Source organism: Prenolepis imparis, unplaced genomic scaffold (genome assembly GCF_030444845.1).
Source record: "Prenolepis imparis isolate NDT839.2.m4 unplaced genomic scaffold, iyPreImpa1.0 SCAF_4, whole genome shotgun sequence".
Lineage (NCBI taxonomy): Eukaryota > Metazoa > Arthropoda > Insecta > Hymenoptera > Formicidae > Prenolepis > Prenolepis imparis.
Window position 1 is genome coordinate 18,329,743 of NW_028141162.1, and position 24,452 is coordinate 18,354,194.

The 24,452-nt window shown below is 32.7% G+C and overlaps 3 protein-coding genes across 10 annotated transcripts; 1 reads left to right on the forward strand and 2 right to left on the reverse strand.

The window, feature by feature from the left end:
* The first annotated feature begins 5,765 nt into the window (after nucleotides 1-5,765).
* Rps18 (ribosomal protein S18) lies at nucleotides 5,766-7,287 on the forward strand. Its single transcript, XM_083035383.1, has 4 exons — nucleotides 5,766-5,892; nucleotides 6,246-6,431; nucleotides 6,528-6,629; nucleotides 7,073-7,287. The coding sequence occupies exons 1-4, from the start codon at nucleotides 5,890-5,892 to the stop codon at nucleotides 7,238-7,240; spliced, it is 459 nt and encodes a 152-aa protein (XP_082891509.1). The 5' UTR covers nucleotides 5,766-5,889; the 3' UTR covers nucleotides 7,241-7,287.
* Endob (SH3 domain containing GRB2 like, endophilin-B) lies at nucleotides 6,800-19,283 on the reverse strand. Of its 8 annotated transcripts, none has more exons than XM_083035374.1 (9): nucleotides 19,123-19,282; nucleotides 18,332-18,473; nucleotides 18,078-18,206; nucleotides 17,827-17,989; nucleotides 17,700-17,763; nucleotides 17,575-17,610; nucleotides 15,733-15,923; nucleotides 11,900-12,035; nucleotides 6,800-7,728 (listed from the first exon to the last, which is right to left on the reverse strand). In XM_083035374.1, exons 1-9 carry the CDS (start codon nucleotides 19,183-19,185, stop codon nucleotides 7,615-7,617), a joined length of 1,038 nt encoding a protein of 345 aa, XP_082891500.1. In that variant the 5' UTR covers nucleotides 19,186-19,282; the 3' UTR covers nucleotides 6,800-7,614. The 8 variants fall into 8 exon arrangements, with proteins under 8 accessions (XP_082891500.1, XP_082891501.1, XP_082891507.1 ...); XM_083035379.1 differs by lacking the exon at nucleotides 6,800-7,728 and adding an exon at nucleotides 15,568-15,591; XM_083035375.1 differs by lacking the exon at nucleotides 17,575-17,610.
* Nucleotides 19,284-20,459: 1,176 nt separating this feature from the next.
* LOC145935114 (dolichyldiphosphatase 1) lies at nucleotides 20,460-24,384 on the reverse strand. Its single transcript, XM_083036201.1, has 5 exons — nucleotides 24,083-24,384; nucleotides 23,505-23,605; nucleotides 23,203-23,381; nucleotides 22,840-23,061; nucleotides 20,460-21,967 (listed from the first exon to the last, which is right to left on the reverse strand). The coding sequence occupies exons 1-5, from the start codon at nucleotides 24,192-24,194 to the stop codon at nucleotides 21,835-21,837; spliced, it is 747 nt and encodes a 248-aa protein (XP_082892327.1). The 5' UTR covers nucleotides 24,195-24,384; the 3' UTR covers nucleotides 20,460-21,834.
* Nucleotides 24,385-24,452: the final 68 nt, after the last annotated feature.

Consider the following 24,452-nt stretch of genomic DNA (forward strand, 5'->3'; position numbering starts at 1 on the left):
ATTTACGAGGCATTTGGCTCTGAAAATGAGAAAATCAAGAGCGATCAGCTCCATATTCAGCTAAACTGATTATCATATCGCTTTAATGACGCGAGGATTTTCGACCCCTCTATTTGATTTGCACTCTTATTTCGAGGTACTAGATGACAGCAGGTAGGGATTACCCTTTCTTTCTGTCGGCGAGCAGTGCAATTCAGTCCCATCCCCCCTTGGGGGATCTCACGCCCTCCTACAAAATAATAAACACCGCGTATATGATACTGGATGATGCACGGTGTGACAATCGCGGTGATCCCTACGAGCAGTTACCAAGTGACCAATTTATCGCTCTAGCGGGGCAAATTTGTCACTTTGAAATCTGCGATCTATAGAACCTAACCTAACTTACAATTAAACACGAGCATATCCACGTGTATGCTACAATAAAACTTTTAGATATCGTTTTGCTCATAAGATATTCAACAATGCAAAAATGATTCATGGGATGAAAAATATTTAAGGGATCAATCTTTAATGATATAATTTGTTCTTTTCGAAAAAGCACAAAAATACATATGTCTTATTATTTCATCACAGCTGCAATTTCACTCTAATGCCTGAAGATAGCCGCCTTCGAGTCGGAATAAAAATAGCTAGATTATTTATTATATTATCTCATTTATTATTATTATATATTCTAATTTATTATATCTATAATCTATGAATTATGTTTATAAACAAATAATCTAATTTATATCTATAAATAGATAATCTATTTATATGAATTTATGTCTATGAATAAATAAATCTAATTTATATCTATGAATTTATCACATAATACAATTATTTATCATTCAAATGATTAATATGTCTTGTATTATTTCTTTGTCTCTTTCTCTCTCCTTATTTTTCCGGACGACATTTCGCGGTTTAACCTTCCTTCCACGAACATTTTAGAGCTGTCAAACTGATTGAAACAACTATTGAATAAAGAGTAAAGGAAGGAGCATTTGCTGAATTTTTGAGAGGGGAGTGATACCGACTGCGTCATAATTTGTTCGTAATAGCGGACTTCACGTCATCTCACGAATGTAATAAGAATGTTAATGGTGTGTGTAAAATAGTGCGTGAAGCGAGTGCAATACACAAACAGTTATGACGTCATATAGTAAACGTCAAAATAATTTCATTTTGATGTTCAATGACGTCATTCAATGTCATAAATGATGTATGCTTGCTACCTGGGAACATTGGCAATTCCTTACTTGCACCACTTTTAAAATTAAATGGCTCACTTAGTCTTATTTAACATAATATACATTTTTAAAAATTATGTACAAAAAGAATAATTATACAAAATTGTTATCGCAAAGAGAGATGTATTGATCATATATTTATTATTAGATTCTCATATATTATTTACCTATAAATATATTTTTATATTCACTATATATTAACACGAGTACATATTTTCTCACTCACCTTACGAGCGTAAAAAAATGCACAACATATGCTAGTAGAGGCTGCAAATCCTCGATCATAATCCGGTATAAGCAGTGCGACATCGGGGACTGTCGATGTAGTAGATCGTCCTACATAATACAACATCCATCGTCGATGATTAATCGTTTCTAAGCCTCGTCATCGCGTAAGTAATCTCTCTCGGCGATCGAGCGCTTCGTCCTTTTTTCTCACCAAAAGAATAAAAAAAAAAAAAAAAAAAAAAAAATTTAACTTTTAGCCGCGTGTATGCGCAGAAGAGCAATTTGCGCTTTGTCTTTGACATAACGATTTCTACGGCAAAATCACGAGACATGACGACTTCGCGAGCGCAATCTCGTATTTTGTATTTCGTTGTAATCAACGCGAATCGTGTCTTCGTTTCCACTAGACGGATTCAATGACGCCTAGACGAACAACAACTGAATTCCTTTGAAGAAAGAATCTAAAATTGTCAAAAGTGTACGAATATTTTTATACAAAAATCTATGTATACCGCAAATTGTAGATTAATAAAAAATCATAAAATAGAGAAATTTATATATTATTATATATAATATTTTCTTTGAAAATTCTTGAAAATTTAATGTCTTTATTAGAATTGTACACCACAATTTTCATGCAAGAAGATTAAACAATTTTCAAAATAATTTAAACTATATACTATACTAGAAAATGCACGAAAATATACCAAGTGTTTTATTCTAATTAATACCCATTCTAATTAATAACACATATACCTATAGTCAAATATTACTGAAACTATAGTTTTGTTGTAACGAGGAAATATTTCATGCAAAAGTTAAAAGGTTTCAAGAGAGAAAAAAATTATAATCTTGAATTTTTACTAATAAGGTCATTTTTCAAGGTTATTTGAAGGTCAATCTAGTTGTTTTAAATGAAATCATCCTAATTTTTTATATAGATCGATTCCTTGTAATATTAACATAAAAAGTAATTAACATAAAAAGTTATAAGAGTAAGATGATTAAAAATTGAATAGTTTACGAGGTATTTTATACATATTTTAATTTGACATCATTTTACACATACATAAAATTTATTTTTTGATGATCTTACCTCAATACTTTTATGCACAAAATAATAAAAGGAATCAATTGGTGTAAAGAATATGTAATTTGTAACTAGCAACTACATATTTTTTTTGTTAAAATTATTATATTTTCTTTAAACGCCAATTGATTCCTCTCTTTATTTTGTGTATAAAAATCTTGAGGTGTGTAAAGTCAGAAAAATAAATATATTACGAGATATTTTATAGTTTATGAAAAATTATAATTTGTGTGTAATTATATAGTAAATGAAAAATTATAGTATAAAATATCTTATAAACTATTCACTTTTTGATCATCTTGTTCTTATAACTTTTTATGCCAAATATTATGAGGAATTGATTTATATAAAAAATAGGGTGGTTCCATAAAAAAAGAATTAGGGTTGATCTAGTTCAAAGAACCTTGAAAAATGAGTTAAAATTAAGAATTATCAACTTTTTTCTCCTTGAAATCTCTCAATGTTTGTACGAAATATTTTCTCGTTACAGAAATAATTTCAGAAATTTTCGCTTAATTAATTAAAACGAAACATGCTGTATAATCGACAGGTCATGAAATATTATTCTGTAATATATATCTCTCTTTTCATGTCGTCTGATTTTTACGTAGGCCAAAAGGAAGAAGACAATAAAGAATAGATATTACATCGACGTATAATTAAATCCAATCTCTCTTATTATTTTTTGAAAGCGGGGAATCGCACAAGAGACACGATGCAGCAGCAGCAACAACAGCAGCATCGACTGTGTGCGGATAGATTGTATTAGGACCGAACACTCGCGGATTCTTTCTTATTCCGGCTTAATCCAGGGGAACGACTGTAGTAAAACGGATCAAAGGGGGATCATACCCGGGGGTAGATATCCCCGCCCACTCGTTCTCCGAACGCTCGTTTCGGCTCGTTTCTCCACCTCGATTCGCCACCTTGCAAGCTATCTTCTGACTAACCTCTGACTCTCGCAGAGTCAAGATTAGGAGGGGAGATCGGAGTCGAAAGAGCGAGAAGGAGAGAATAAGCGGTGTAGGGGAGGATGTGGAAGCAGAGGACAAGAGAATTTCGCGCGGCGAGAAACGATTGCTTTTCCGCTCGCTGGATTTTTATCGAGTTATCGAAACTCCATCGACACCGAGACAAATTTCATTCCACGTTGGCGCGAGAGCGCATCCGTGAAATCGGATCTCGTATCTCCTGCACGCGCACGGTAGGCGTTAATATTAGATATTCGCGTAAAATTTTTTTCTCGCGACAATGCAGACGCGATGTGTCGATATATATTTTTCTTTTTCCTTTTTTTTTTACTATTTCGACAATTGACAAGGAAAATTGACGACATCGATGATCAGTGTTTGTTTGCTGCATTTTCTTCCACTCTTCTTGCATTTAAGATGAAAGAGAGAGATGCAGGGGAAAGTATGCTAAATCGTATCGTTTGTTAAATTGTATCTCTACTGTATTTCTTTTAAACAGAGTTAAAATATTTTAAGGTGATAACGCTGTTGTATCGCAGCTATAGCCTCACTCAAATGCCGCAATGTTTCCTTCTCAAGCGATCCGTTGATGATCGAGTGACGTTCATAACTTTATTTTGTGTAATTTTCATGTAATATTCGGCACCCCATGCCTAAGCTCACATTGAGAAAGATAGGCAATTAAACTTATTTATTATTAAAACATTTTTTCATCTTATTTAATCCTGTATATGCGGAAGCGTTGAAAGATCGGCATAAATGTTTTAAGATTATTTTTTTATTCACAAATTTGACAAAAGAATTTAATAATGGAAGTTCGGAAAAACGTACCACTAACTTTTTCCTATATCATATTGGTACGATTTATTAAATTAATTTTTTTACTTAAGCATTAGTGTTTTTTTTCTTTATATTTAGATGAACAATCGAAGAAAATATTATCAAATTTTATAATTATATTGAGATAATAACTTATTTATATTTTTGTGATACAAAAAGTATTTTTATTAAATTTTTTAAAAAATTTATGATTATAAATACGACATACTTATAGATATGTTTATTTGTTTCAGAATGAGAACTTTTGTAGAAAATGCTTATTTTTGTTACAATTCTTTTAATTTTATTGTTAGAGGTACGATTTATCAAACTGCAATGGTATTGTAAATCGTACTAAATAATACTTTAAAAAAATTTTTAATTTACTATATGAAACAATGATGTGTTATTATTTAGCGTACATCGTTGACAAGAGGCCATGTTTTAAATAAAAAAATTTTGTTATTTCTTTGATAGTTTTATTGCAATTTTAATATTTACCTTAGATATACAATTTGGCATATATATACTTTCCCTATTGCGCGAATTTCTATTGTAAATGCGAATTTTTACGTGTTGTTTGTCGACTTTTCTTTTTATGCTTCATTTTTGTTTATTATATATATATATATAGGAGAGACACATATTATATATTGTTAGACTTTTATTTTATTTTAAAAACATAGTTTCTTCGAATTTTCTGCGGAAAATACAGCCATATTTTATTCTCCACACTTCTCCTCAAAGATATATTTTCACTTATTCGCATTATTATTTTACGAGTTTCAAATTGCATGATTTGGAAATACACGACATATATATATGTATATGTATATATGTATACAGTATCGAAAATATGTAATAAAGAAATTAATCTTTTAGTTCTATCTATTGTATATTTCATTCGGAAAACGGTTTGTATTATACAAAATGTTTTTGTAAATGAAATAAATTGAATAATAAATTCCTCATTTGTGTATTAAACTTATGTTGGCGACAAAATTATAGATGTAAATCTTTATATGGCATCGCTTGACGTCAAAGTTGCGACACCTTCAGTTAAGTGAAACGAAATTTTACGATATGCATTTTACCAACAGCGGATAATTTAATTTTCAAATGACACGATATCAGTAAAATAATTGCGATTTTGTGGATGTACTTGATGAAAATAACTAAAATATATACTTTTTAATACTGTTTATATATAATAACGTTTTTTATAACGTTTATCGGTCAGAGATTAAATAAACAAATGAATATTAAAAAGAATGATATGTGTTTTAATACAATTGTGTTGAGTAAAATTTGATAATTTATAACAATAAATAATAACAATTTGAAATATATAGTAAATAAATATAAAATATGAAGTTGTTATAGTTTAATTCACAGAGTTGCCATAGAGTCGCCACAGGGCAGCAAACGTGTGCGCCATCTTTGAGACCAATGAACACAAAACGGCTGTCTTCTTCTTCCGGTTTTATCGCCGTGCCGTACATTCCGATCTTTTTTCTTTCTTTCTTTCGAGTATAAACCAGCCAAGATGGTGAGTTTCAGCTTAAAACAAAATCCAGTTTTTTCAGTGAAATCCTACGTGATACGTAGCTGAGTATTTGAGCGAAATGATAAGCGTATCATTCCTGGATTTCTTCCGAGAATATTTTTACATATATCGAGATTAAACACATGTCTAGTTGTAATTCATAACCTCTAAGGATGAATTTTGCAATTTCAAATGTACTTTTCCGAATGTACTTTTCGCGAATTTACACAAAAATTTTTCACATTTGGAGATGAACTGTTATTTTCTCCGATTATTTTTTAGTCGTCACGTGTTTTAAAGATTAGCTTCATAAGTATACACATGTCAATATACTAATACACTATAATTATTTACAGTCGCTCGTGATTCCTGAGAAATTCCAACATATTCTTCGTGTCATGGGCACGAATATTGACGGTAACAGAAAAGTCATGTTTGCTATGACTGCGATCAAAGGTGTTGGTCGACGTTATGCGAACATCGTGTTGAAGAAGGCTGATATTGATTTGGACAAGCGAGCAGGAGAATGCTCGGAGGAGGAGGTAAGTCGATTTATTTTTCTACAATTAAAAAAAAGTCTATTTTGACATCACAGAACATATCTATATATTCAAAATGCTTTCTAAAAATGCTTTCAGGTAGAAAAAATTGTCACTATTATGGCCAATCCTAGGCAGTACAAGATACCGGACTGGTTCCTCAATAGGCAGAAGGATATTGTTGATGGAAAATATTCGCAGGTATGAATTTATTTATCTTGGGAAAAGAAAACTTCTCATGTTGATCATCAAATTATAAAATTGTACATTAATAGCGCAATAATACTTTTGTCGTATAATTAAATTTTAATGACTTCTATGTTTCTCTCTCTGTGGAATCCAATTGGGCATAAAGATATAGCATACACATGTTTTTGTCCAATAATCATTTATCTTTCTTTATAATACATTTTACAAATCTTATATCGCACAAATTCACGACTGACTGCACAAACATTGATTGTACATTCAGTTGGTAGCTTGTGCAATAGTAACTGCACTGCTGTACATTTGAATTGCTTCGTAGTATCTCTTACTTTCTAAGTAACAGGTATGAGTGCAACAAAGAGAGATCAAGATTATTTACAGATATACGCAATTGCGCTAAATAATGATATATTTCTAAATCTCGTTTGTGTGTGTAGCTTACGAGCGCCAACTTGGACTCTAAATTGCGCGAGGACCTGGAGAGGATGAAGAAAATTCGTGCTCATAGGGGTCTGCGTCACTACTGGGGTCTTCGTGTACGTGGTCAGCACACCAAGACCACCGGTCGTCGCGGACGCACGGTCGGTGTGTCGAAAAAGAAGTAACTTATACATATATTGTACGTATTAACAATAAATTTTTAAACAATAAATGTTTTCGATTTATAATTATTTATTAACATTGAACGGAAAAGCAGCGAATCGCAAAGCGAATGGATCCGGGAATCAACGTTTGTGTCATATATATATATATATATATATATATATATATATATATATTACATTTTGTACATATATGTATAATCTTGAAACAGTAATTTATTTAAATTGAAATCTTTAATTTTTTGGTCCTGACAAAACGAACCGCTTTTCAAGCCAAATATAAGCTAATTCTAATTTCATGCTGGAAAAAGCGGAAGAGTAATGTGTTCTAAAAATGCAATTGACAATAGATGTAGTAGAATAATTTCTAAAGTGTCTCAACGACGTATAATAAGCGTCTCCAAGTATACTTTGGGCACCTTTCCTCGTTGATTCCCTCTAATTCCCATGAAATAATCTTCGTCATCGGGAATTTCATAAATACCGATTACCTAAAATATATATATATATATATATCTCTCTAATAAGATATATTTATTAAGATATAATACCTTATACACAATCAATACATTGTATCGACTATAATACACACAAACAACTATATATAGCGTCAACATTCAGATAAATATACAGAAGGTACAATAGATACAATAATTTCGATATATGTATATTTAGTCAACGAATAAATTGCTCTTAACAAAGTAAACATTTATTGATAATACATGCACAACTCGAATAAATATACAATAACTCGTACATATATGAATACATTTGTGATTTTAGCCCTTTCAGGGTCAACATTCAAGATGTTTTATATTTATCTTATCTTACAAATCTATAGATGCATAGAAAGGAGTGTAATATATGAACGCTAACATTGATACATTGATTTAAAAAAAGAATAAGAAAATTAATGCGTATATAAATCCAAACAAAAAATCTTAAAAATTAATACAATATACAACACATTTATCATGCATAAATAGTACAATTCATATATAACTAGGGTGTGAGTGTGTAATTTGGTAATTTTATAGAGATAAAAATGAACTTTTTTTAAATCAAGATAATCGATTAATCAATATTTCGGATCGTTTTACAATTTGTCAGATAAATATTCTTTATTTTCTTCAAAAAATTGCGTGTAATATTTATTGACTTTCGCAGAACGCGCGATACGTTTGTCACTAATATTGCATCATTATAGATATAGGCTTACTTTCTATTTTTCTATTACATAGTACGTGTTCATTTGATGAAATAATTCTAATTGTCTTTGCATTAAGGCTCCTGGGTGCTCACCGCGGCCATATTGGATTGTGACGTCAGAGGCGAGAAAGCACACGCTGAAAATTCTTAGATGCCATTTTTTAATGAAAAGATATTTCGATTAAACAGCACTTCAGATGGCTTTAGCACACTCTTAAAAACCCCCGAAAACTATCCTTTTCCCTTTATAATCAATCAACATCTGTAAAATGATCGAGATATCAGACTTTGACATGCGGAATGACTGCGCATGTGCAAAGACCAGACGGACTGGGCTTCATAATATTACATTTTACAGCTGTTGATTGATTATAAAGGGGAAAGGATAGTTTTCGGGGTTTTTTAAGAGTGTGTTAAAGCCATCTGAAGTGCTGTTTCATCGAAATATTTTTTTATTTCGAAATGGCATCTAAGAAATTTTAGCGTGTGTTTTCTCGCCTCTGACGTCACGATTTCGACATGGTCGGCAAGGAGCCAGGAGCTCTAAAACTAATTTGCACGATTATCATAATCTTTAAAATTTCTTGCTAAGTTTTTTCGTCTCTCTCTCTCTCTCTCTCTCTCTCTCTCTCTCTCTCTCTCTCTCTCTCTCTCTCTCTCTCTCTCTCTCTCTCTCTTTGACAACGTGTGTAGATTATAATAATAAATGTGATTTTTTTTAAGAAACATTAGTACAATCACATTCAGAATATGTAATATTTTATAAATCACAACAATATATTATATATACAGCTACGTAAATGTTCAAGTATAATAATATTGTTAGTATTAACAGAGAGCTCTTTGAATATTTATACAAATACGAGCATATCTCGATTTAAAACTTATAGTAGTAAATAACAAATACTTAAGCCTAACGTATCAAGAAATGTAACATTTTTAAAAATCTTTTCGGGGTCTCTGGTTTCCGGATTTTACGGTTCCGGTCCGAATTCTTTTCGAAACTACACTCGTCAACAAAATTAACGCATATGTATTTTAAGTCAAAATTTCGCATAATTTCAAATAAGCATAACTCCGCTAAAAATAATCGGATTTGAAAAATTTTTTTTTCACTGTGAAGCTTAAAGTTTCTACTTTAAAAACCATTCGTCAGATTTTTAATTTATCCTCCCTCCCCGTACGCCACTGCTTCAAAAGTAAGGACGTGTTTTGTCTCTAAAAAATTGCGTACTTTGACGCACTCCACGGGGTAAAATAAATTTTTTTCGCAAATCTTATCATAACTATCGTAAAATGTGGACGTTTTACTACAAATTTTAAAAAAAAGCAAAGTTCGTACGATTTTTTTTCGCGGAGTTATTACATATGAAAGTTACCCATACATTTTTTCCATTTACTGCCAGCATTAGTATTACCCGACACGCACAACAAGGTTGCTGGTTGGATTTGGCGCATAGTGTGTGTGTGTATGTGTGTGTATGCGCCCACGCGTGCGTGCGTGCGTGTAAATTTGGGCTCAAATTCTTTAAACAACAATTAGAGTATGCATTAATATGCGTGAACGTATAGAAGAAGTAATCTGAAGACGAGACGGGAACACACAATTTTGAATGAGAACATTCCTACATTTCCCTCTCCTAACCATACGCACGCACGCACGCACACATACACACACACACACACACACACACAGCAGAGAGAGTTTGGAGTCATTAAATGGAACAAATGTATGGGTAACTTTCATATGTAATAACTCCGCGAAAAAAAATCGTACGAACTTTGCTTTTTTTTTAAATTTGTAGTAAAAAGTCCACATTTTACGATAGTTATGATAAGATTTGCGAAAAAAATTTATTCCACTCCGTGGAGTGCGTCAAAGTACGCAATTTTTTAGAGACAAAACACGTCCTTACTTTTGAAGCAGTGGCGTACGGGGAGGGAGGATAAATTAAAAATCTGACGAATGGTTTTTAAAGTAGAGACTTCAAGCTTGACAGTGAAAAAAAAATTTTTCAAATCCGATCATATTTAGCGGAGTTATGCTTATTTGAAATTATGCGAAATTTTGACTTAAAATACATATGCGTTAATTTTGTTGACGAGTGTATATCGAAAATCGACGATAAGACCCCGAAAAGATTTAAGACTTAAAACTAAAACGGATAAACCCGTGGAAAAGAGATACAAAAGAAAAAGAAAATTTTCTAAAATATACGATTTATACAAAGGAAACTTGATAAAAAAACAGAACTTTATATAATACTAAGTAAAATCTTACAATATCGTAACTTATATAATTCGACTACAAATTTTCATGCCTTTTTTGTTTACACACAGGGTGATTCAGACCGAGTGTAACAAACTTTAAGATTGGGGGGGTCATTTTGAGTAAAAAAAATGTCAATGAACATAGATCTTATTTTCATATTTTAGAACATATTAAGTTCTATAATTACTGACCTAATAATTTTAAAATTTTGCTGCTATCAACTAAAATCACATGCTACAAAGTGACTTTGAGGAATCAAAACAAGAGAATATGCAAACATTATTTATTTACAATTCAATTTTATAATGCTCAATAAATGCTCAAAAAATATGCTCCTTGATTTTCAATCCTATTTTTAATTACTTATTCTTATGGTACAATTTAAGGCTCCTGGGTCCTCGCCGCGACCATGTTAGATTGTTACGTCAGAGGCGAGAAAGCACACGCTGAAAATTTTTAGATGCCATTTTTAAATGAAAAGATATTTCGATGAATCACTACTTCGGATGGCTTTAGCACACTTTTAAAATATCTCGAAAAAATTATTCTTTTCCCTTAACAGTCAATCAACAACCTTAGAATGATCGTGATACCAAACTTTGTCATGCGGAACGACTGCGCATGTGCAACGTGTAAAGACCAGACGAACTGGGCTTCATATTACAGTCATTTTACAGTTGCTGATTGATTATAAACGGAAAAGGATAGTTTTCGAGGTATTTTAAGAGTGTGCTAAATCTGAAGTTCTGTTTCATCGAAATACCTTTTTATTTCAAAATGACATCTAAAAATTTTTAGCATGTGTTTTCTCGCCTCTGACGTCACAATTCCAACATGGTCGGTGAGGAGTCAGGAACCTTAATTGTTAATAACTTTTTAATAAACAAAAAGCGATGGTTAAAACCTCTTGGATGTTACTCAGGATCACCATGACTTTGACATATGTTTTCAAGGTCAAAGTTATTGGAAATGAGTTCCCTAATGTGCATATTTATCGGAGTTTTATCTTCCAAATCTTCCAATATTTCGATTCTTTGGTGATTCGTTGATGCGATGGTGCACACGTTTGCGGAAACTTTTCACAGATAATCTGTCAAAGTTCGTCACACTCGGTGTGAATCATTCTACATGTGAATCATCCTAAACAACACATGCCACCTCTAAATCACAAATTTCGTTACCTCGTCCTGCACAACGCTCAGCTCGCTAGGATCCCTCGCGTCGTAATTGCACAATACTCTCGCTCGATCCTGATCGTTCTCAGATAGTGCATTGGTAGTGGCTGGTGGGGTGGTATAATAGGGACCCCCAGATAGGCTGGGTAGGATAAATGGTAAGTGAATACGACGCGATATTTATCTTTAATAAACTCGTATTTATGAGTGAAAAAATGTAGGGGAACTCAAACAGGAGTTTCGATAAGAGAATATATACTCGTACACCCCAAATCTATCATTTTAATCGAGTTTTTGCTTCATTTTAATCGAGATTTAATCGATAGAGTGAGAAACTTTGCTTCGATACCATCAATTATACATAACGCAAAGTGATTGATATGTATTTTTTTATGACATATTCACAAAGATAGTTTATGCTGAGCTATAGAAATGTATTGTATCTAGAGATGTAAAAGAACAGTTTGTTTTTCTATTAGAAAAAAAAGCATTTTGTGTTTTTTCGTTATTTTTTTTAAATATATTTTTCTTTTTTGTTGACATAATAAAATAATAAAGTTTATATATTTTTAATTTATATATTTTTTAATTTATTTAAGCAGTATTGGAAGCTAGAGCAAATGAAATTAGTTTAGATGATGAGACCAATGAGTATGGAATTTCAGATTTCTTCTATAATGAATTTTGAGAATTCAAAAGATGGAAAAATTACGATTAAAAAATATTATTTGAAATATTATTAAAAATATCCATTTTAAAAAATTACAAACTATATGTATATATTTTTCTATCCACAATAAATACAATTTATTCAAGTTCAATTTTGATTTGTTTTTGGAGAATTTATCTAATTAAAAATAGTAATTGCATATAGCCAATTGGAATGTAAGCTACATTTAAAATAATAATAATTAATTCAAATCTATCATTTAAAATGTTAAAAATGATGAAAAATTAATTTGCAGTAACCAAAATATAAATTCATCATAAAAAAATTATGAAAAAATTTTTTTTTCTATTTACCTCTCTAGTTGTATCTATAGCTCTGAATACACATTAAATGTTTATATTTTACAACCAAACGAATTAACGTTTCTTTTTTTCTTTTTAGAGAAAAAAAAACAGGCACACTCTTCATCAAATTCTACATAGTTGTTATTCGACAGTGAGCGAAATAATCATAAGCGTTTGATTTTGTGCCGGATCGAATCAATGCATGCAATTTTTTAAGGAGGTTTGAATTTTATATTATGTTATTTCTTATACTCAACAAATTAGTCTGTTCTTGCGAGCATGTGTGTTTTTCAAGTCTACTCAGGATATTATTGCATGCATTACTGTTACACATTTCTAGTGTCAAATATCAGATAAAGATGGAAATTTAATCTCTCTCAGTATATATAAATATAGTCCGATTGAACAATTATCTTGTACGCGCAACAATAAAAAAAGCGTGATATGTATCTATCTACAATTATACGTCACTGTGTTTACATGGCATTATTACAGTACCGAGGATTAGTTTTCTCTTTGATGCCATCATGACCATTCTCGGTCGAGTTACGGCGATCTAAAAAGAAAAAAAATCTCTCTCGAAGGACGATATTAGATCAAGAAGAAGAAGAAAAAGAAGAAGAGAAGAAGAAAATACAAGATTGTAAGATCGTCGTAAATCGTTCACAAGGAAATATTTTGTCTAAATATATACAATTGCATATACAATTATACAAAATTATAGTGTGTCTAGTTCGATGTTCAAGTTTGAGTCAACGATTAAGCTCGTGTTTGAATTTACATACAAGAACGTAAGTGGATTAATTAACTTTTCAATAATAAACATCGCTATTAGAAGAAGAGAGAAAATGGTGCATAACAATCATAATAAATCCGTTTAAATTAAATAAGCTATATAGATGCAGAATTCGCGTAACAACAATCCGTCAACGAGATCCCTCGATGAGGGAATGAATAGATAAATTAAACTTTACTAATATCAATGTCGAACGTGGCGGTAACATAAGCGGTAGATTCGGTGGTTACAGACGATGAATTTTGAGGGCAGACAGACGAGTTTACAGGGAGAGTGGGCGAGGGAGTTAGCTCGATCACTTCCTCGCTGTTGACTCTCAGCAAAGGGCTCGGTTGACGTGCCCTGCAATTCCAATCGTGCAAGCAGAGAGAGAGAGAGAGAGAGAGAGAGAGAGAGAGAGAGAGAGAGAGAGAGAGAGAGAGAGAGAGTAAGGATAGATAGCGAGAGAAAGAGAACATTCGAACACATTGGATGTGAAGGCTAGAGAAAGCTAGAGAAAGCTAGAGAAAGCTAGAGAAGCTTAGGAATATAACACTAATTTACAAAAAAAATTTTTTTTTAAATTATTTTAAGGCTCCTGGGTCCTTGCCGCGGCCATGTTAGATTGTGACGTCAGAGGCTAGAAAGCACACGCTGAAAATTCTTAGAATCCATTTTTAAATGAAAAGATATTTCGATGAAACAGTACTTCAGATGGCTTTAGCACACTTTAAAAATACTTTGAAAACTATTCTTTTCCCTTGACAGTCAATCAACAACCGTAAAATGATTGTGATATCAAACTTTGTCATGCGGAATGACTGCGCATGTGCAAAGACCAGACGGACTGGGTCTCATATTACAGTCATTTTACAGCTGTTGATTGATTATAAAGGGAAAAAGGATAGTTTTCGAGATATTTTAAGAATGTGCTAAAGCCATCTGAAGTGCTGTTTCATCGAAATATCTTTTTATTTCGAAATGGCATCTAAGAATTTTTAGCATGTTTTCTCGCCTCTGACGTCACAATTCCAACATGATCGGTGAGGAGCCAGGAGCGTTAAACCAGACAAGGTGTTTCTTATAGCTTTTCAGATGCTGAAAACGATATTCCAAGCAATTTTTACTAGCACGTCAGGTTTTCGAAATAATTAAGTTTAACATAACTAAAAAGTAAGGTATCAAAATAAAAAAAATACATTTTATAGGAGATGAATAATATATTCATGATATTTGATCAGACTTTCCAGATAATCTTTTTCAAAAAAAAATTTCAAATATCGGAAAAAAGCCATTTTTTACACATTAAATCTCAATTATTTGGGAAATCTGTTCTAGTGCTAGTGAAATTTAGTTTGTGGCATCGTTTTCAGTACCCAAAAATCTATAAAAAGCACTTTGTCTGGTTTAAAATAATTTTTGGCTATAAACTAGTGTAATTATAGGTATAACAAAAATACAAGAGAATCTATTATACACTACATTCTTACAAAACTCGGGAAAGAGTAGAGAGTAGGCTGATAAGCGATTAAACTGTGTGTCGGCATTAGATCTGGTAATAATAATTTGATTGAACAAGCTGGCTTTTCACCAAAGTTAAGCTGTCTTTAAACATCTTTCGTTGTCCGTAATAATTTAAAGATCAAAGTTAACTTGTTGAAATCGGCTGCGACCGGTAATGTTCGGCAAACCAAAATTCGCTGGGTCTTCTGTAGCAGCGAAAAAGAGATTTATATGTAATAAAAAATTTAGTGAAATTTTATTTTTAATAATATAGTATATCGGTCCAAATCTATTCCCGCGATTGCTCTACTGAGAAGAAGCGGAGCTCGACATCTAAAAACAGTTATTCAAGGTCATTCAAGGTTTGTCAAACATTACTCACTCGGATCACCATAAAGTGGGATAGCTGTACACAAGAAATGTCGCGATAACACACATAATTGTGCGAGGACAATGATGATACGTGAAATAGATAGAAAAAGAGAACGTTTTTTTTTTTCAAGAAAAAAATAACAAGAAACGAAAAGCGTGTATGAATACGGCTTACCCGGCGAGCTCGCGCTGCAGATCCTGCATGACTGCGTGACACTGCGCGTAATGACGGCTTTGGGCCTCCACAAATTCGTGCAAACATCGCAGATGTCCGGCCTGCGAGCTGGAGATACCTTCCAACAACAGTTTCACGATCTCTGCTTGTCGATCGAATTCCGACTGCGCTAACCTCAGCTCCCTCTCTGCCTGAGAATTGAGTAGATATATGTATATGTATATATTATTTTCTCCATTTTTTTTGCTGTTATTTCATTTTCATTCGTTATTAAGTATGACAACTAAAATGAGATCGCAGCTGCAAAGTGTATTCTGTGAAGGGAGATAATTCGCTTCGCAACTTAATAATTTGTTATTAAGGCTCCTGGGTGCTCACCGCGGCCATATTGGAATCGTGACGTCAGAAGCGAGAAATAACACGTTGAGATGTTTTAGATGCCATTTCTAAATAAAAACATATTTGCATAAAATAACATGTAAGATCTCTTTAATACACTTCTAAAAAACGCCGAAAACTATTCTTTTCTTTTGACAGTCAATCAACAACCGTAAAATGATCGAGATATCAGACTTTGACATGCGGAATGACTGCGCATGTGCAAAGACCAGACGGACTGGGGTCGTAATATTACATTTTACAGCTGTTGATTGATTATAAAGGGAAAAGGATAGTTTTCGGTGTTTTTTAGAAGTGTATTAAAGAGATCTTAAGTGTTATTTTATGCAAATATGTTTTTATTTAGAAATGGCATCTAAAAATTTTTAGCGTGTTTTCTCGGCTCTGACGTCACGATTCCGACATGGTCGGCAAGGTACCAGAAGCCTTAACCCAGCGAGAAATGATTGGTCGAATCGACGTCAATTCGACCATCATTTCTCACTGGGAAGACTCCTGGCTCCTCGCTGACCATGTTGTAATTGTGACGTCGAGGCGAGAAAACACGTTGAAAATTCTTAGATATTATTTCGAAATAAAAAAATATTTCGATGAAACAGGACTTCAGGCTTTAACACTCTTAAAATACCTCGAAAACTATCTTTTTCCCTTGACAATCAATCAACAACCATAAAATGATCGTGATATCAGACTTTGTCATGCGGAATAACGAACTGGGCCTCATATTACAGTCATTTTACAGCTGTTGATTGATTATAAAGGGAAAAGAATAGTTTTCGCAAAAAGAGTCATCTAAAGTAATGTTTCATCGAAATATCTTTTTATTTAAAAATGGCATCTAAGAATTTTTAGTGTTTTCTCGCCTCTGACGTCACAATCTAACACAATCTAACCGCGACGAGGATCCAGCAGGCCTATTCTGTAATTTTTTAAAGCATGCGTTATAATTATAAGATTTACTAGAAAATTTATAATTTCATTGGTCAAAACCTAGTAAATCATGCGTTATAATTATAACGCAAGCATTAAAAAGTTACAGAATAGGCCTGCAGGAGCCTTAATTGCTCCTTTTGCTTCATCTATCCTACGTTCACATAGATGAGACAAAGGAATATTTAATATGCCATTCCGTAATTTAGATACATAAATACAAAATGTTTACGAAGTATTTGGACAAACTTTTGGCTACGGATATATAACTTTTTTCTTTATAATACGCCCTAGAAGTTTGTCCTGTATATTACATTAAAAAATGTGCTCGATATTGCATACAAAAACGTTAGCATGCAAAAACGTTATAAGAATATAAACTACTAAAAGCATATCTGTGTAAAACGTAGTGTATGATCATACAAATAGTTATAAATTTTTTTTATCACGACTATATTAAACATATGGATCCCTAAAAAAAAGCAATCAAAACTATCGATCGCATTAATATACCTGATCGAGCAACACTTCGGGTGATACGCCAGACTCCTATCAATTGCAGCAGTATGAAGGACAAAACACATTGTAAACGTATAGAACACACTTTTTAAGTGAAATTAATGATTAACGATACTTACACTCTGTTGACCAAGCATACTCCTTGCTTTCCTTACTCTATTTTTACACGCATCCAAATCCAGCCTGTAACAGGCGTTTAATATTAGTATAAGATTTTTAATAAAAAAGAATAAGCGAATATTTTACCTTTTAGTTTCCAATATCGCCATCTCTTTGCTAACAGTCTTCATTTCTCCCTCTAAGAATTTTCTCAGAGGTTGTATGTAACAGTTGGCAGCAGTTCCTATAAAATCTCTTTCGATCTGTCCTAATTTCTGTTGACATTGGCCAACTTTTATTAATGCACTACCTAAAATATGATTAAATTGATATTATTATATAAAGTTCTATATACTTTATACTATATATAAGTTAAAGAATTTATTTTTCATACTAACCATAAGCTATTCCTGGGCCAAAATCGTTCCCAGCCTCTATCATATCAGTGCCCACATATTCCAAATTGCTCAAGCGATTAGGTCTTTTCTTATCAATTTTTTCAAAGAAAAAATCTTCAATTCTATTGCCTGCAACATATTGTCAAGTTAATGTGCTTCTATACAGAAGTTTCTATAAAAGTTGAGTTGGATATATTATAATATAGTTTACGATTATAATATATAAATTCAAGTTAAAAAAACACATTTGGTACCAGGATTTGGAGTAAGCACAGCTTCCATATTCCGCAGTATCTTCTCTGTCCATGTCTTGGTGGCGTTTGCTCTCTCGGCTAAATGTTCCAAATGTGCATCCAGCTCTGTCTTTTCCGAAGTTCCCAGTGTTTCCTCAGTTAACTGACAATGAGACAGAAGTACAGAAATAAATATATATATATGACAATTTATATTAAATTTATATGAATCTCATGAATGAAGATTTCATAGATATAGAGCGCAACATTAGAAATTGATCGATTCAATCAATGATTGTTACTATTGAAATTTTTCATTTTTGATATTTTTTGAGGATAGTTTTTAGGTTTTTTGACAATTCTTCAATTCTTTTGTCTTTACTTAGGTATAAATGACCTCGTGTGTGATTTCTTTGTTCTTTGATTATTATAAGTATTTTATATATTTTTTTAAATGAGAGTATTTAATGTGCCGTCAACTAATTAGTTATTTTTTTTTTTTTTACACTTCTGTTTCTTTTGTCTTTACTTATTGGATATTTAGGTTAAACGGGACGAGATTGGATCCCGCGGGCAAATTTAGAATTTTACGATCTCAGTGACGAATAAAATTCAACGATAATAAAGAGAGACGGAAGAAGGCGAAAAATTCATCCAATGACACGCAAAACGTGCCCGACTTTCGGAGCATCGGAATGTCATTCTCGATGACAGAAGACATTAGACTTCGAGCGTGTGTATACGGTTTTTCGCATTCTGTCGGAAATGAATATTCGCCTCGTCGGAGAAGGGAAGGAAGTCGCTCTTCCCACCTGGACGACTCTGCTAAGGGCGGCTCCCGCATCCTTCACCAATTTCTTCACGTTAAAATCCATTTCTTCAGCGATTAGATTTCACACACGATCGAGAGAATTGTGTTCTCCGATATTATACACCCAACTCTTCCTCTTCACGCTCTGTCCTTTATATATATAATATATATATATATATTTTTACGTATATACACATACTATTTTATCTTCTATCGATCATTAATACCGCGTGTCTCCGCAGAGTGGCGACATATTGTAAACGCATGCGTAAACGCGCCTTGGATCGTTATTTTTTTATTTTCTACATCAATATTTAAAAAAAAGAGAGAAAGAGCAAAAATGTTTTTTTCCCCGATGACAAATTTTATTTTTCTACGCACATTATGGCAAAGTTGTAGTAATTATTCATGATTCAAGCCATTATAAAAATTATATTATTTACTACATCAATAATATTAAAAAAAAGAGGGAGAAAAATGTTTTTTTTTTATATTTATTGAGCAGCTTAAGTAGCTTTGGAACACATTTATTTTACTTCATCTTCTTTTAAAGTTGTCTGTCTGCATCGAAGATGATGGGTGCTTTTCATTTAGCAACACAAGTCGACACAATAAGCGTCATTCTATCTTTATCCTACATTCTATAAGAATATTAATCAATTATATAGTCCCCAATATTAAGGCTCCTGGGTGCTCACCGCGGCCATATTGGATTGTGACGTCAGAGGCGAGAAAGCACACGCTGAAAATTCTTAGATGCCATTTTTTAATGAAAAGATATTTCGATTAAACAGCACTTCAGATGGCTTTAGCACACTCTTAAAAACCCCCGAAAACTATCCTTTTCCCTTTATAATCAATCAACATCTGTAAAATGATCGAGATATCAGACTTTGACATGCGGAATGACTGCGCATGTGCAAAGACCAGACGGACTGGGCTTCATAATATTACATTTTACAGCTGTTGATTGATTATAAAGGGGAAAGGATAGTTTTCGGGGGTTTTTAAGAGTGTGCTAAAGCCATCTGAAGTGCTGTTTCATCGAAATATGTTTTTATTTTGAAATGGCATCTAAGAAATTTTAGCGTGTTTTCTCGCCTCTGACGTCACGATTTCGACATGGTCGGAAAGGAGCCAGGAGCCTTAATAAATTATAAAGTCACGGAGGGGGGGGGGGGGATTTTTCATCCCAATTTTACTCTATAAATTTTCCTACGCACGACATTATATATATATAATTCATGATTCAGGCCATAACAAATTATATGATAAATATATAACGTTTTGGATTTGATAAAAATGATGTGATTGTAAGTAAATTATAAAATATCAGCATCTTATAGAATCTCTTTATTCTAGATTATAAAATGAAATAACTCATCCTGTACATAAAGGTTTTGGTAAGACGGTTTTTGCAGCAACTGTTCGGTGCTTATTTTATTAAATTTTTTTTAACAAAATGCGATCTCTTTCTCTCGCCTTTTTCGTAAAAAGAAATAATCATGTGACATTTTATATATACTACTGTTTTTATCAAATTGACAATTGATGTTGATGAACTTTGATTCGCACATCTTTGTTCAAAATCGAGATTCGGCAAACACGCGTATAATTATAAAAAAGACTGATGTAACACATTTAGATATTGGTATAATATTTAATTGTCAGGCAGTGTGTGTGTATGTGTAACATTTAAATGTGCGAATGAGAATCAACGATAAACAAGGAAGAATTTGTACCAACACTTAGGATACGTACAATGCACATAATGCAAACGCACTGTATTATAATCTTACTCTCACTGTTTCTTGGAAAATAAATATTTCGTACAATGTATATAAACATGTACTGGATGAACATTTGGAACCGAGATTTTGGCTAACATTGGAAGAAGTTTCCGCAAAATATTACTTAACGAAAAAATTTATAAATCTGCCAATAAAGTTTTGCGCTATATCTTTTCTGATGTATTCTGAGTAAACCAGACATATTGTCAAGAACTCGATTCTTCTCATGTCGCAGCTACTCACTGTTGATTAATAATCGTTTGTTTTCAATTTTTAATCCTGATTCAATTGAATTAATTATACACTCGTGCATTCCTCGTTAAATTTTTGATTTTAATTTAATTAAGTATTTGGAACACACAGAGAGATCTAGTACATGGTGCGGGATGTATATCCCTTTAGAAATCTGTACGAAACGTATTGTTAAACGATATTCGATAGCGAAAAGAAACCTAAAGAGAACGTAAACTCGTTCGAAATAACCATACTTAAACTTAGATTGTATAAACAAGCCAACCTCAGACCAAGAATCTTGGTAACATTTGCACAATTGTCTTTTAATGTAGCTATCACACTAAATAACTGTCGTTTCCTTCTTATATACGGCAATGATCTTGCAGCAACAGTCCGCCACATTTTCGACCGTTTCTTTCGATAAAAATGCTTATGTTAATACTAGTAATTATTAATTATCATAATGTAACGATAATGCTGGATGATAATGATAACGATGATTTCATTTTCTGATAACAGAGACTCGAGCATCAGTTCGAATATTCCACAAGCGTTTTTTCCAACTAATTTTTAAACTTCAAACGAAGTTTCCTTGAACAAAGTTTCCTTGAACGAAGTTCAATTAAAGGAACATTCTTTCAAGTTGCTCATGTTATCAAGGCATTTACTATCCATTATTCCGCTATTTATCAGTGCGATCTGCCAATTGCCGATAGCTTTCGCGCACGCGCCCGGGCTTCCGTGCGAATACTTGTGTACTCAAACCACAAGACATTAGGAATTAAGGTCGTGTCGCGCAACAGCAGGTACTCCGATATTCGCCTGAAAAAGAACAAACAGTATTATATCAAATAAACGATATTATCGCTATTATTATTATTATTATCATCATCATCATCATCATATGAAGAATAAATACCTTTTGAGAAAAAGTAAGATGGTATTTTCTAAGCAATTCTCATTATTATTATTATTATTATTATTATTATTATTATTACTGCTTAAGACTTCTGGCTCCTCGCCCGACCATGTTGGAATGTGACGTCAGAGGCGAGAAAACACACACTAAAAATTTTTAGCCATTTCGAAATAAAAAGGTATTTCGATGAAACAGAACTTCAGATGAGACTTTAGCACACTCTTAAAATACCTCGAAAACTATCCTTTTCCCTTTATAATCAATTAATAGTTGTAAAAGGATTGTAATATGAGGCTTAGTCCGTCTAGTTTTTGCACATGCGCAGTCATTCCGCATGACAAAGTCTGAGATCACAATCATTTTAAGGTTGTTGAATTGACTGTCAAGGGAAAAGATTAGTTTCTTCAAGATATTTTAAAAGTGTACTAAAGTCATTTAAAGTAGTGTTTCATCGAAATATCTTTTCATTTAAAAATGGCATCTAAGAATTTTCAACGTGTGCTTTCTCGCCTCTGACGTCACAATCTAACATGACCGTGGTGAGGACCCAGGAGCTTAAAAAGTACTACCCTATATTTTTTCTCCCAGGAAGTATTTATTCAGCAGGTTTGAAATTCACTCACAATATACATGGATGTTTCTATTAAGTATATTATTTTTTCTTAAAATTTTGAACCTGTAGAATAAATATTATTGAGAAAAAAAATTTGAGGCAATATTTTCTGAGCAACCCTTGTATTATTATTATTATTATTATTACGCAATCATTACTAACCACGAAACCACTATGGGAAAGAACGGCGTTAAAACCGTATGCACAATTATAAACCATGCTGTTCCCAACATAAGTCCAATTAACGCACCAAAGAATACTTGAGTGTTTGAGTGATACACTAGATATACTCTGCTGTAAGTTACCAATATGGCTGTGATAATGCACCCTACCGCTACTATTGTCCGCCAAAACCTCTCGACTATTGTACAGTTGTAATTTAATCTGAAATATATGAGGGAATTCCACGAGTTAGCAGTGGAATGAATGAAAGATATAGGCAGCTAAATATTTAATAGCTTAGATATTAATGTGAAAATATAATGAGACGCGTATATATCTAATTTAAATGTATAACTTGTTTACCTAAAATATATAAAAAGTGTTGCGTACGCAGCAAAGAACCACATAAATTGTGCATGAGTAGATGGCATACCGTATTCGACATACAGGCCATCTCTTTTCATCGGCCTTGCCTCGCGAATCGTGTGTTTCAATATAAAATTTATACAATCATTGATAATAATTCCGCTAAAAAATACAATCTGTAACAAAAAAAAAAATCAAATTTAAAATTTGCAAATTGTATAAAAGAAATTGTATTTACAGGTATGTACATAAGAAGATAGTTTATATAAAATTATTCTCCAACTTCATCTTTCACTTACAGTATGTAAATCTCTCCTAAATAGTATTAATGTGATAAAACCAGCTATAATGGCAAAGGGCATTAAACTTATTACAGCTAATGCCTTTCCAAAGAGATCCCCTAAAAAAAAAAAATGTACATATTATTACACTGGAACAACATATTATTCTCTGTATATTTTTTTCTAATTTTTTTCATTCTCTGTATATTTTTTGTAGAAAATACAAAAACAAGTTCTATCAAAATTTAAAAAATATATGTAATTTAGAAAAAAATAGATTTCTTGTAACAAATTTTGGTATAAATTTGATTTGAATATATGATTATTATTAGCAACAGCTTGACCAGCATTGATAATTGTCCATGTGAGAGCAGAACAGTAGGTGTGTATTTACACACATATATATGTGAAGCGGCAAAACAACGTGGCACAGAAAGACATATATGTGTATTGTAATCATCGTTATTACATCAATAAAAATTCAGGGATCCTTCCTCGACGAAAGCGAGGTGGAGCGTCGAAATTTTTTTTTTCTTAGACAACTTTCGCGGAAATATGTATACCCTGAAGAGAAATACGAATCAACCTGCTACTACCTTGTGGATATTCCACCAGTGTCAGGGACAACGGGACCCATTCAAGCTTGTCGGCGGCATATGCGAAACGCGGCTTGATCTGATCGTTTAACGACTCGTCGAACGATGCCATGTTATCGTAATCCTCGAAGCGGCATGTCTCGAGAAAGATAGAGAGAGAGGGAGGATGGGGGATGTTGTATTTACATCCCCTGTTACTGTATAAATCGCGCTCAATTGTCACCACCACTTGTGTCCACCTGTCGCCGGCAGAACTGAACTGATTCTGCGAATCGCGAAACGACAACGAGGAGGCCGAACGAGATAGCGAACCAGAAGACCATCACGAGCGCCATCTATCGGACGTCGTGTAAACACTGTACTCGAGCTC

Excerpts from the sequence above, each read along its gene's own strand:
- Rps18 (XM_083035383.1), top strand. Across the intron at positions 6,432-6,527 it reads GAGAATGCTCGGAGGAGGAG|GTAGAAAAAATTGTCACTAT; the intron begins GTAAGTCGATTT and ends AAATGCTTTCAG. Across the intron at positions 6,630-7,072 it reads TTGATGGAAAATATTCGCAG|CTTACGAGCGCCAACTTGGA; the intron begins GTATGAATTTAT and ends TTGTGTGTGTAG.
- Endob (XM_083035374.1), bottom strand. The coding sequence starts at position 19,185 with ATGGATTTTAACGTGAAGAAATTGGTGAAGGATGCGGGAGCCGCCCTT. Across the intron at positions 17,764-17,826 it reads GCGATATTGGAAACTAAAAG|GCTGGATTTGGATGCGTGTA; the intron begins GTAAAATATTCG and ends CGCCTGTTACAG. Across the intron at positions 17,611-17,699 it reads GTATGCTTGGTCAACAGAGT|GAGTCTGGCGTATCACCCGA; the intron begins GTAAGTATCGTT and ends TGCAATTGATAG.
- LOC145935114 (XM_083036201.1), bottom strand. The coding sequence starts at position 24,194 with ATGGCATCGTTCGACGAGTCGTTAAACGATCAGATCAAGCCGCGTTTC. Across the intron at positions 23,382-23,504 it reads TTAGGAGAGATTTACATACT|ATTGTATTTTTTAGCGGAAT; the intron begins GTAAGTGAAAGA and ends TTTTTGTTACAG. Across the intron at positions 23,062-23,202 it reads ACACTTTTTATATATTTTAG|ATTAAATTACAACTGTACAA; the intron begins GTAAACAAGTTA and ends CATATATTTCAG.